We start from the raw sequence: 11,213 nt of genomic DNA on the forward strand, positions 1-11,213 counted from the left end.
TAAAACAGTTAACTTAGGAAAAATATAATTTGCAAAACAAAGATACAATGTCAGTCTTAATAGTCACTGGACTTTAACACTGGGGAAACTTTTAAATATGTGAATTTATTTCCTTATCTGTCAAATAGAGATAAAAATGTGCACCTCAGGGATGTTGAAAGGATTCAGTAATTGAACACATTTGGCAGCCAGAAAAAAAATTTCAACAAACTGATAGAATAAAGGCTCTTCCTTCCCCCTTTCATGAACCAGTAAGGCTTACTTGAGTATGTTATGAAATTTTCTTTTTGCTCTTTACTTACTTACCAACATACTCTTTGATCCCACCGCAATGGGTTTATCCTTCAACTCTGGATTGTCTCTCATTTCTACAGCTGCGTAGAAAGCATCCATGTCAATGTGCACGATGGTATTGTTCAGATCCCGGTTCTGTTCTAATTCCATTGCAAATTTGTCAACCTTCATTTTCAAAAGGTTAACATACTTTCAGGCAATGTAATAGTCAAACACCTCTCATATAAAATTAACATTATTTTTAGTAGGTCTCTCCATGTGTCTGTCTCCCATCCATCCATTCACCTATCTACCCACCCAACCATCTACTCATCTATTTGATTATTGTTTATTAAGGCCAGTAATTACTTCTATTTTCATGAACATAGGTCATATGCTCTCAAGTGTCATTTATTACCAAATCTTTTATCTCTCAACACCACCAAGCACATAACAGGTAACATAATAAATATTTCTGAACGATTCAACTATTCCAAGTGCTTGTATCAAATGATTGATTCTATTGTTTTAAAATTTGGCAAACTTATTATGACGAAAAGTTCCAGGTTAGGTAAAATAAACAACTCCCATCTGACTCATGCTATTAATGTTTTAAAACAGCAATGAAGGAAATACACAACAAATGATTATACTTTTTGGCATATGATGTTTATGCTGAATATTATACAGCTAGATGTAACAAAATATAATTACAACACTCCTTGTGTAGAATTGCTTTTGAAAGGCTAAAATTTGATAGCTGTTAACTTACACAAATCAAAACAGAAAAGTTAAGCTGTAATTTATTCTTTCATGAAATTTCAACAAATTTCAAATTTCTTTGGAGACAAAGAGTTGGATTGATAAGAAGAAAAATAATAAAAAGGGGTAGAAATAGCCAAAACAGGGCAGTAAGAAAAGAGTTTATGTACCAGACAAACTCATTTCCAAGAATTCCTTTTTTGTGGCCTTTACTGAAAAAGCTAAATATACACTGTCACAGATTCCCCTGAAGCTGAGGGTGACTGTTTTGAAATATATAACATATAAGGTCAATAATTCCATTAAGGGAAAAATCATGAGAAAAAAGAGAAAGAAGCTACTGAATGAGATAAAATACATAAAAAGCATGGAAGAGTGGTTGGCATATGTGGCAGGCTCAATAAATGTAATTGATTATGGAAAGGATCAATAAATAACTGCAAAACAATCCAAAACAATCCAAAAGAAGGGGAAGACAATCAGAAATAAACAAGTGGGGTGAACTGTGGAACAAAAGCAATTTCCATTATGTGGCAATACCTATAGCAGGATTTCCCCTTCACTGGATTTCAACCTTCCTTCCATGCTGTAGAAATTTCTCTTATGGTCTTCCTTCTTAGCATTATAGTGATGCTAGTTCCAAGTTAAAACTGCAACTCTTTTTTTTGGGAAACAATCATCCTGAATCATATTTGTCTCCAGTAACCACTGAAAAACTTTCTAGAAAGCTGTCTCCGGTTTAGGCTGCAACTCACTGAACAATCCAGGGTGTTTTGTGCCCTTTTCAGGCTGTTATTCTGTTTAGAATGACCCTCCTAGTTTAGTCACAAAGCTTTCAAGGATCAGCTCAGCTATGTTTCTGTGACTTAATTGGATCTCTGTCATCTGTACCACAGAATTTGATGTTCCTTTATTTGTTTTCCTGATTTTACTGTCACTTATTGCATTAGATACTAAATTGTGAATTCCATCAGGAGAAAGACCTCATCTGCATTTAAATTTTTTTCCTCAGGGAGGAAAATTTTCTCCTGAAGGAGAAAAGAAACAAAACTTAACACACAAAATTTTTTCTTGGTTAAAAAAGAGAAAATAGTATATGTCAAAAAAATATGGAAAAGGCTGATCTCCTGCAATGAGATACCACAGTAAATGAATAAATGAAATTTTGGAACATTAGTTCAATTTATCAAGCAGATTTATAACTATTTCTTCCACTGCCTTACTATTAAACTAGGAGACAGCATCCTGACATAAAAAAAGATGTAAACAAATCATGGAGACTATCAAACAAAAGGGTAAATTAAAAAAAAATACTCTATATTAATACAGAAAATATGCCTAAGTCATGAGTCAATTGAGAAGGGAGCAGCATCTGAAATATTTCAACCCTGACTCACTGGAAAGGAAAAAGATAATAAATAGAAAGCAAACCAAATGGGAAGATACTCCTTGAACTAGTATATTTGCCATGAGAGTTTCTCCAACAATCTATTATTGTCTTTTCTGTGCTTAAAGCAAGCGAACAGTTGCCAAAAGGAAATCTCCCCACTCAATGACTCATACATTCCACTTTCTTTTACTATCTCTCATCAGTCACTCTAGTCTCAACCCTTCTACAGATACCAAATGCACACTACCACTGCTTTTTTCAAGTTTTTCGAATGAAATCCTCATTCAGGTTTTCCTTTCTTTCACTTTCTCTACCAAGTGACTTTCAAATTCTGATGTGTCTCTAACATGGACATTATCCCTTTCACTATTGTTCAGAACCACCGTTTGTTACAGTAGTGAAGAGGGCTTTGTGTGGACTCCAGGTCTGACACTTATTACTTACATGATAGTGGGCAGATTAACCCCTCTCAACCTTACTTTCCTTACTTGTAAAGGGAGACTAAATGAAACTCAAAAGGCTGAAAGAACTAAAAGAGATACTCAAGTAATGTACTTATCCTGGGACATGGTATAAGAGGTCAATGACTTTATACTTCTAAAAGCAGAGTGGTATGTTACTATGTATATTATAAATGCCATATAATATACTAAATGTTTATGTTAATTCATTTATCATTTAAAGGTCAAAATAATCCTGAGATAAATTATTATTCTTATTTCATAGAGGAGGAAATCAAAGCTGAGGAAGATTAAGCATGTGCTCTGTCATACAGTTGGTAAATGTTAGAATACCCCAAACCCTGTGCTCTTTCTATTGTTTTATGATAATCCCCTAAAATAGATTTTATTTAAGTGTTTTTTTTAAGATTTATTTATTTATGCATACAAGAACTGGGGTGTAGGCCAGAGGTGCAGGGGCTGGGGGTGGTGAGAGGATTCACCAGAAACAGAGTGGGAAGAAGAACAGGCAGATCTACTGAAATACACTGCTCAGGGGAGAGGCGAGTTCTACAGGAGAGATCTGCTGTGCCATGTGGGTTAGCTCCCTGGCTGGTCAGGAATCAAACTTCGTGCTGTAGTGGCTGCTTAATAGTGCTGTGTCTTTAACCTCTGCACCACCAGGGAGGTCCCAATTTTTTTTTTTTTTTCAGTTTTTAACACTGAAATAAGCTCAAACCAAACTCCAGTGGTATATTTTATATTCAAATTATTTATTTACTTAATAAAAACCCCTTTTGAATGGACTTAGCAGCCTTTCAGAAATACTGTTTTTCATTTTCTTGATTTTAGTATTACCCTAAAAAATGTTGAGTATATTTGAGTTCATAAAATCATTAAAATGATTAAAATGCACTGATTTGCTGTGTAGTTACTATTTAATATAACATGGATGTTTGTCTATTCAATTTATGAAACCAGATTATAACATGTTTGAGCTTGTACAAAAATAACTGTCTTTAAGAAGAGGATGGGATGTGTTAGGAAACAGAAAGATTCTTCATAAAGCTTATAGGAACAGTTACCTCTGCTTGACAAGGCCTATCTTATCACTCATAATAAAATCTATTATTCGGCAATCTTAGAACTCTAAAAATAAAAACACATTTCCCATGAAAACCTCTCTGTTCTCTCAGAGCTTCTTGACTCCTAAGAACTTCCTCAAGCCCCTCCCATTTACGCAACTTCTTTTAAAGGAAGCTCAACAAATGAAATAATCTAACAATCAACAAAAACACATTTCCTGCCATTCCCCTTGCAAAGGATGCCAGAGAGCCTCCCATGTAATAGCCAACAGAAACTGCACAAAGTCTGAAGTCCTGCTACACAATGTAAGGTATTTTCTATTCCTTCAGATTATTAGTATACTTAAGAATATGAGCTTTACAAAGAGTATAAACAGCAAAGGACTAGATTACTCATGTGTACTTGATCTTTAAAGCTTTATTAAAGAGATCCAGAAAGCAAATTTCCTAAAAATTAACACCAATGTAAAAGCAATGTGATTATGAACAGATGGAAATTCTTTTTAACTTGATGAAATGATATTTAAAATTTATTTCAAGGTAACAATGCATTAAAAAAAATTTAAGAGCAGTGAGAGAATATATAAAGTTATAATATTATCTTTAAAAATATCATTAAAGGGCCTCCCTGGTGGCACAAGGGGTTAAGCACCGCACTATGAAGCAATCCTCAGCCTCTGCAGCATGAGTTCAATCCCTGGCCGGGCAGGGAGAAACCCACATGGCGCAGCAGACCTCTCCTGTCTCGCCCACTGTTCCCCTCAGCAGTGTGTTTCAGTCAGTCTGCCTGTTTTATTCCCCATTCTGTCTCTGGTGAATCCTCTCACCCCCTGCATCTCTGGCCTGAACCCCAGCTCTTGTATGCATAAATAAATAAATCTTTTAAAAAATTATTTTAAAAATCATTAAAAATACATGGTACTGATGCAGGAAAAGATTCAGTTGATTAGAAGAGTCCAGAAACTCAAATACAATGAGAATTTGGTATATGGGAGTGTCTCATTTCAATTTATTGGAGAAAGGACTCGTTATTCAATAAATGGTGTTGGGGTAAGTTAATCTTCATTTAGAAAATTAATACTATTTAGGTAAAATATAATACTCATAATTTATGGAACAAACTTTATATCTACACATCAAAACAAATTCCAAATGGACTGAAGCTCTGAATATAACAAATACATTAAAATATTAAGAAGATAAAAGCTTGTTTGTGAAGAATAACTATAAATACCAAAGCCAAGAAAAAAAAAATTTAATCACATATATATTTAAAGTTGTATAGAGAAAAAAGTCTGAAAAATTAAGAGACAAACAGAATACTGGAAAAATATTTAAAACAGTGCAGAGAAAAAAATACATATATGCTAAGATCTATAAATCAAGAGAAAAAGATACAAACTCATCTAGAAATGTGGGCAGAGGATACGGTTTTGGATGGCTAGTTGAACACCAATTCCATTCTCTCATTTTTCCATAGTAATAGATTTTTAGCTGAGCAGAGAACCAGAGTATTTTATAGCTTCTCTTGCAAATAGGTGTTGCCATGAAACTTTAAATTCTTGCCAAAAGAATGTGAAGAATGTGTGTACAATATACACACAACTTTTTTTTCACCTGTTTAATGGCAAATTATTTGGCTTTGGTTTTTCCCTCATTTTTTCTTCCCCACCAAGGGCTGAACTATGTATAGGAGGTAATCCAGTTTTGTCAAGTCAGGCAAGGATGACACTAGGGGATGATGGAACATCATCATCCTTGTAGACCATTGATCTTTAAATTACTATGGTGATCATAAATACCTGACCCACTGGAAATATTAAGCTATTATGTGAAAAAAAGATCTCAGTTTGAACCATTATGTTTTGGGGCTCTTGTGTCAAATACTTAGTCTATATTCTAAGATAATAAAGAGGAAGTACCCATAAGATAAAAATATTAATGGCCAACTAATATATGAAAGAATGTTCTTTCTCTGTCATAATCAAAAGAAGTCAAATTAAAACAACTATGAAGTATTTGGGATGCTGTTATCAGCAAAACCTTAGATTGATAAAATAGATAAAATTTTATCAATTGGTTTTAAACAAATATGTGAGGAAACAGCACTCTTATGTAAAAAATGTAAAATGGTACATACAATTTTAGTGAAAATAACAGAACAAGAGTATAAAGAAGTATGACAGGGGTTCAGAACAAGCTTTCCCCAAATGTATGCTTTCGCTTATGGATTATTTTAAACTGAAGGCAATTAAGACTCATCAGTCAAGAAAAACTTTTTCCTCTCAACTATCCAAAATAATTTAGACAGAAGCCCAATATCAGGAAAAGAGATATCACCAGAGATAATTACAAAGAATATAAGCTATATCAAAGACTATGTGGTAGACAGAGAGAGATTTAGCAAGGAACTTGTTAGCCTGTTTGGTTAAAATTCTATGTCCCTTTGTCTCTGCCTTGTATGGCAAACATTTGTTTACCAAATATTTGTTCTTCCTATCTTCCTGTAAATTCTCTTCTATCCCTTTGAAGTCCCAGAGTCCTACCCTCTTCTCTCTAACTTCGATGGCATAAAACCTCCAATTGCCTGACTATTGGGGAGTGTTAAGTGTGTGTGGGGGGCGGTCCCATATACACAAAATTAAATATGCTTTTGTCCTGCTAATCTGTTCTTTTTAATAGGGGTTATCTCGGCCAAGACCCTAAAAGGGTAGAAGGAAAAAATGCTTTTCTCCCCTATAGGTGAGTAAAAATGATCATTATAAGGTTGTATTTAAAACAAAATATGGAAGCCAAGGTGGATAACGTAAATATGTTACAGTACTGCCATACAGTGGAATACTATAAAGCATTACAATAGTGATTTTACAGAGAAATCATATTTTGTCATGTCTGCAGACAACAAAGAAATTAAAACTAGCTTGTGTTTTGGGAAAGTATATATGAAAATAACAACACATTATAGATTAGTAAAGAAAACATTAAATCTATGATCTCTGAATCTATCACAAGAATTTTATAGCATATTAGCTTACCACTATAATTTACAGTTATGTTATAGCATAAAGTGCTTTACTAAATTGAATCAGATGTTGACAAAAGGTAAAACTAAAGTTAGTTTTCAAAGTTGAAAGTAAACTTTAGTTTTACTAGCAGAACCTTGATGCTTTGAGTTCTCAATCTACCATGTGATGCTTTGTAGCTTGGCTCTTCTCAAACTTCTCCCTTGAAATAATTTCTAATACCAGAGAAAACTCTTGAGTATTTAACTCCCAAATATACCAGAGAAGTCAAAGTCCCCACATTTTTAGAAGTACTGCATTTTATCTAAAAAATTCATGCACGTTGGCATTTTACTTTTGTTTTAATCAGTTAACATATTCCCCCAAATTTTCTTGTACAATCAGTATTGCTGAAAACATGCCACATTTATCCTGAGGTCTTTTCAAAGAGTAAAGTATGTATATAATACTTAGAATATAAATTTTGTATTAAATCATAGCTCAGTGAAATACTTACATGAAACTGCGCAAGTTCTTTAACCTAATGGAAGGTCTACGTGCAGGGTCTTTATTAAAAAAGTAGATCAGTGTTTAACAAAGTAAAGAATGTACATTTGTTATTTTTTATGCTTTATAATACATCAAACGTTTGCATTTCTCTGTGTTTTCAGGTATGATTTGCCCACGATGCATTGTTTACTCTCAATTACTATTCTACCAACTTCCCCTTCATTTAGCACTAAACGGATACCTGAAATTGTGCTTTTCTTAGTTGTTGGCTGGTAATTTGAGCTTTTTGTTGCATCATATTTTCAATTCGTTGGTTGACTTGCTTATCTTTCTTGAGTTCATTTCCATAAAATCTGGAGCCCTATGTAGGAAAACAAAACATAAGAAAAGTATATAAAGGAAAGCGTGATTACGGTAGTGTAACCCGAAGGCCAAGAGCACAGACCTTGGAATCAGAATGAGAATTCAAAACTTACTTTCATTACTTTTGATATCAGTGGCCCTAAAATTACTTAATCTCAGTTTTTTATCTATAAAATAAATTTATATTTATCTAAATTACTGGCCTATAGTGTGAGCCAGAACTCAGCATAGTACAAACTCTATGAGACAAGGTAGGTAGGACTCACTGCACATATCCAAAGCCTTAGACATCTGGGTTATTAGTTATCTTCTTCACTTTGACTTAAATGTAACTTCGAAAAATTAATGTAAACCATTAAAGTACTCATCATCCCATCATTGAAAATAATACCTATCCATCCAGTTGATAGACATATAGATTATTTTTATTTTTGGTTATTATGAAAAAATGCTATAATTAACATTCATGTACATGTTTTTATGTGGACATGTTTTCATTTTCCTTGCTTATGTATCTTGGAGTAGAATCTCTGTATCATATGGTAACTCCATGTAAAATCTTTTCAGGAACTACCAGACAGTTTTCCAAAGTGGTTGAACCATTTTATCATTCCACCAGCAAATGTATAAAGGTTCTAATCTTTCCATATCCTTGTGGTTGTTCGTTATTGTCACTCTTATTCATTACAGCCATTCTCGCCTATAATCATGTGAGTGGCATTTCATGATGGTATTAGTATGCAATTCCCCAATGATAAATGATGTTGAATACCTTTTTATGGGCTCACAAGCCATTCTTATGTCTTAGTGAAATATCTACTTTTATCTTTTGTCCAGTTTTTTGATTGGGGTTATTTGTCTTATAAATGAGTTATAAGAATTCTTGATATATTGGGGATATCCTTTTTCAGTTGAGTGTTTTGCTAACATTTTGCTCAGAATGTTGCTTTTATTTAATGCTATCTTTTTTTTTAAAGATTTATTTATTTATTTATACAAGCACTGGGTACAGTCAGAAGCGCGGGAGGGCGAGAGAACTCACCAGAGCCAGAGCAGGGAGCAGAGCAGGCAGAAGGACCGAAGTACACTGCTGAGGGGAGCAGCGGGCGGCAGGAGAGGTCTGCACGCCACGTGGGACCCTCCTCCAGTGGCCGGGGAGCAGCCAGGGATCGAACCGGCACTGCAGAGGCTGCAGGCAGCTTCACAGCCAAGCTCTCAACTGCTGCGCCACCGGGGAGGCCCTATTTAATGCTATCTTTTGAAGAACAAGGATTTTGAATTCGATGAGTTCTGATTTATCACCTTTTTCTTTTATTGACTGTTGGTGACAATTCAAAAATTGTTTTGCTAACCATAGGTCTGAAAGATTTTCTCCTATCTTCCAAAAGTTTTATTGCTTTGACTCTTTAATTTTTGTGTGTGGTGTGAGATAAGTTCCTCTTTTTTTGCTTGTAGTTTAACAATATTACAAATTGAAATATTAACATTTATAATAAAGATATTTAAAATGTATCTTTTAAACAGAAAAATTTTAAATTACTATACTAATGAAAAGGAAAGAAACAGGAAACATACCTTTGTGGCTTCCATTATAATTTTGTTAATTCTTTCTTTATCTAATCCTTCCATTCCAGCTTTATTATCATTAAGTCCCACCCTAAGCAGAAGGTCATCTTTGTAATTGTCATTCTTCTTTGCACCATCCATGGTGTAAACTTAAGTTAAACTGGTGTTTCCTTATTATCTGAAAAATCATACAAAATAAAGACTACTTTCCAAAAGCATTCATGTGGGGAGATGGATACTTAAAAATGATATAGAAATAGGCAAAACAAATAAAAATGATAGCTAAGAATTTTCAGCTATTGAGAAATATTAGTACTCAGATTTTAAAATTAGTATCCCAAGATTACTGTACTCTTAAGAGGGAAAGAGGTGAATATTCCCTGCAAGCTTTGCCCTAGCCACTATACTTTTGAACACAGACAGCAGCCCTGGAAGATATTATTTCTTTTTTTTTTTTTTTGAAGATATTATTTCTAATATAAAGAGAAAGGAAACTGAAGACTTAGAATATGTCTACACACAAATTTGCAAATACATGACATCTAGGAAACCCAGGTTCTAAGTCCAAAGTTCATATTTTCCCTATATTAATACTCTATAGATATAAATAAATAATTTTTCCTCTATTAAACAAATTCAGTAGCATTATTAACTATTCAATGAAGGACCCCATTCTTAAGGCAGTAAAATAAAAATACAGAAATCTAATCATTTCCAGATAATCATTACATTTTATAGTGTTATATCATTAGGAAAATCTTTTCAAATAATTCTTAGTATCTTTAAATAGTTCTTTATAATTTACCTTCACATACATTAATTTTTTAAAATATTTCTAAGTCATGCAAAATAAATTTGGTTCTTTTCATGTTAGGGAGAAATTGGAATTCCAGGAAGGTGCAATGAAATACCCATCATAACTGCTAGTAGCAGAGCTGGAATTTGGAAACTAAGTGTTCTTACTCCCATTTTAATGCAGATACCACCGATTCACACTTCCCTCTAATTTGGGGCTCAAGTGCACTGTATGAAATGACCAGGTGAACACTTGCCATGAGTCTGCAATGACAGTAATTTTTTATTTGCATGAGAAAGGGCTCATTTACTCTGCCTTCGGAAGTTTTCTGTCTTTCCCTAGTTAACCACATAGTTACATCTTTTCTAATATGATGAGAACTTTTAAGAGCTATTTTCTTAAAAATATACAGTATTATGAATAATCACCATCCTGTACTTTATATCCCCATAATTTTATTATTTTATAAGTAGAAGTCTGTTAACCATCTTTGCCCATTGTCTCTGAGTTCGGTTTTGGGTTTGTTTTTTTTTTTTCCTCTAAGATTCCACATGTCAGATCACACAGTATTTGTCTTTCTCTCCCTGACTTATTTCATTAGCCCTCAAGAGTACCTTGTGTTAGAGCTGCTTCCATTTTGTATTTGATTTTTTTTGTGTGGTTTTTTTTTTTTAAAAGATTTATTTATTTATACAAGCACTGGGTACAGTCAGAAGCATGGGAGGGTGACAATTCACCAGAGCAAGAGCGGAGAACAGAACAGGCAGACTGACGAAATACACTGCTGAGGGGAGCAGCGGGTGCGGCAGGAGAGGTCTGCATGCCATGTGGGACCCTCGCCAGTGGCGGGGGATCGAACTGGCGCTGCAGAGGCTGCAGGCAGCTTCGCAGCCCAGCGCTCAACCGCTGCGCCACCAGGGGAGGCCCTGCTTCCATTTTGACAATAGCAAACACCTAAAAAAATTGTGGAAGAGAATTTGTTTGAATACTGTGATTATTAGGGCTAACTCCATTAGAAAAACTAAA

At 34.1% G+C, this 11,213-nt stretch overlaps 1 protein-coding gene across 1 annotated transcript in view; it reads right to left on the reverse strand.

Moving 5' to 3' along the window:
* The window catches only part of POLK (DNA polymerase kappa), a gene marked incomplete at both ends in the record, with an annotated part of 33,762 nt that extends 24,230 nt beyond the window's left edge, over positions 1-9,532 (reverse strand). The window contains 3 exons of the mRNA XM_084233816.1: positions 307-459; positions 7,704-7,823; positions 9,401-9,532. Of these exons, the coding sequence (XP_084089942.1) occupies positions 307-459; positions 7,704-7,823; positions 9,401-9,532 (405 nt within the window). The remainder of the gene's footprint in view (positions 1-306; positions 460-7,703; positions 7,824-9,400) is intronic.
* Positions 9,533-11,213: the final 1,681 nt, after the last annotated feature.

This window comes from Talpa europaea (genome assembly GCF_964194135.1).
Source record: "Talpa europaea genome assembly, chromosome: 5".
Taxonomy (NCBI): Eukaryota; Metazoa; Chordata; class Mammalia; order Eulipotyphla; family Talpidae; genus Talpa; species Talpa europaea.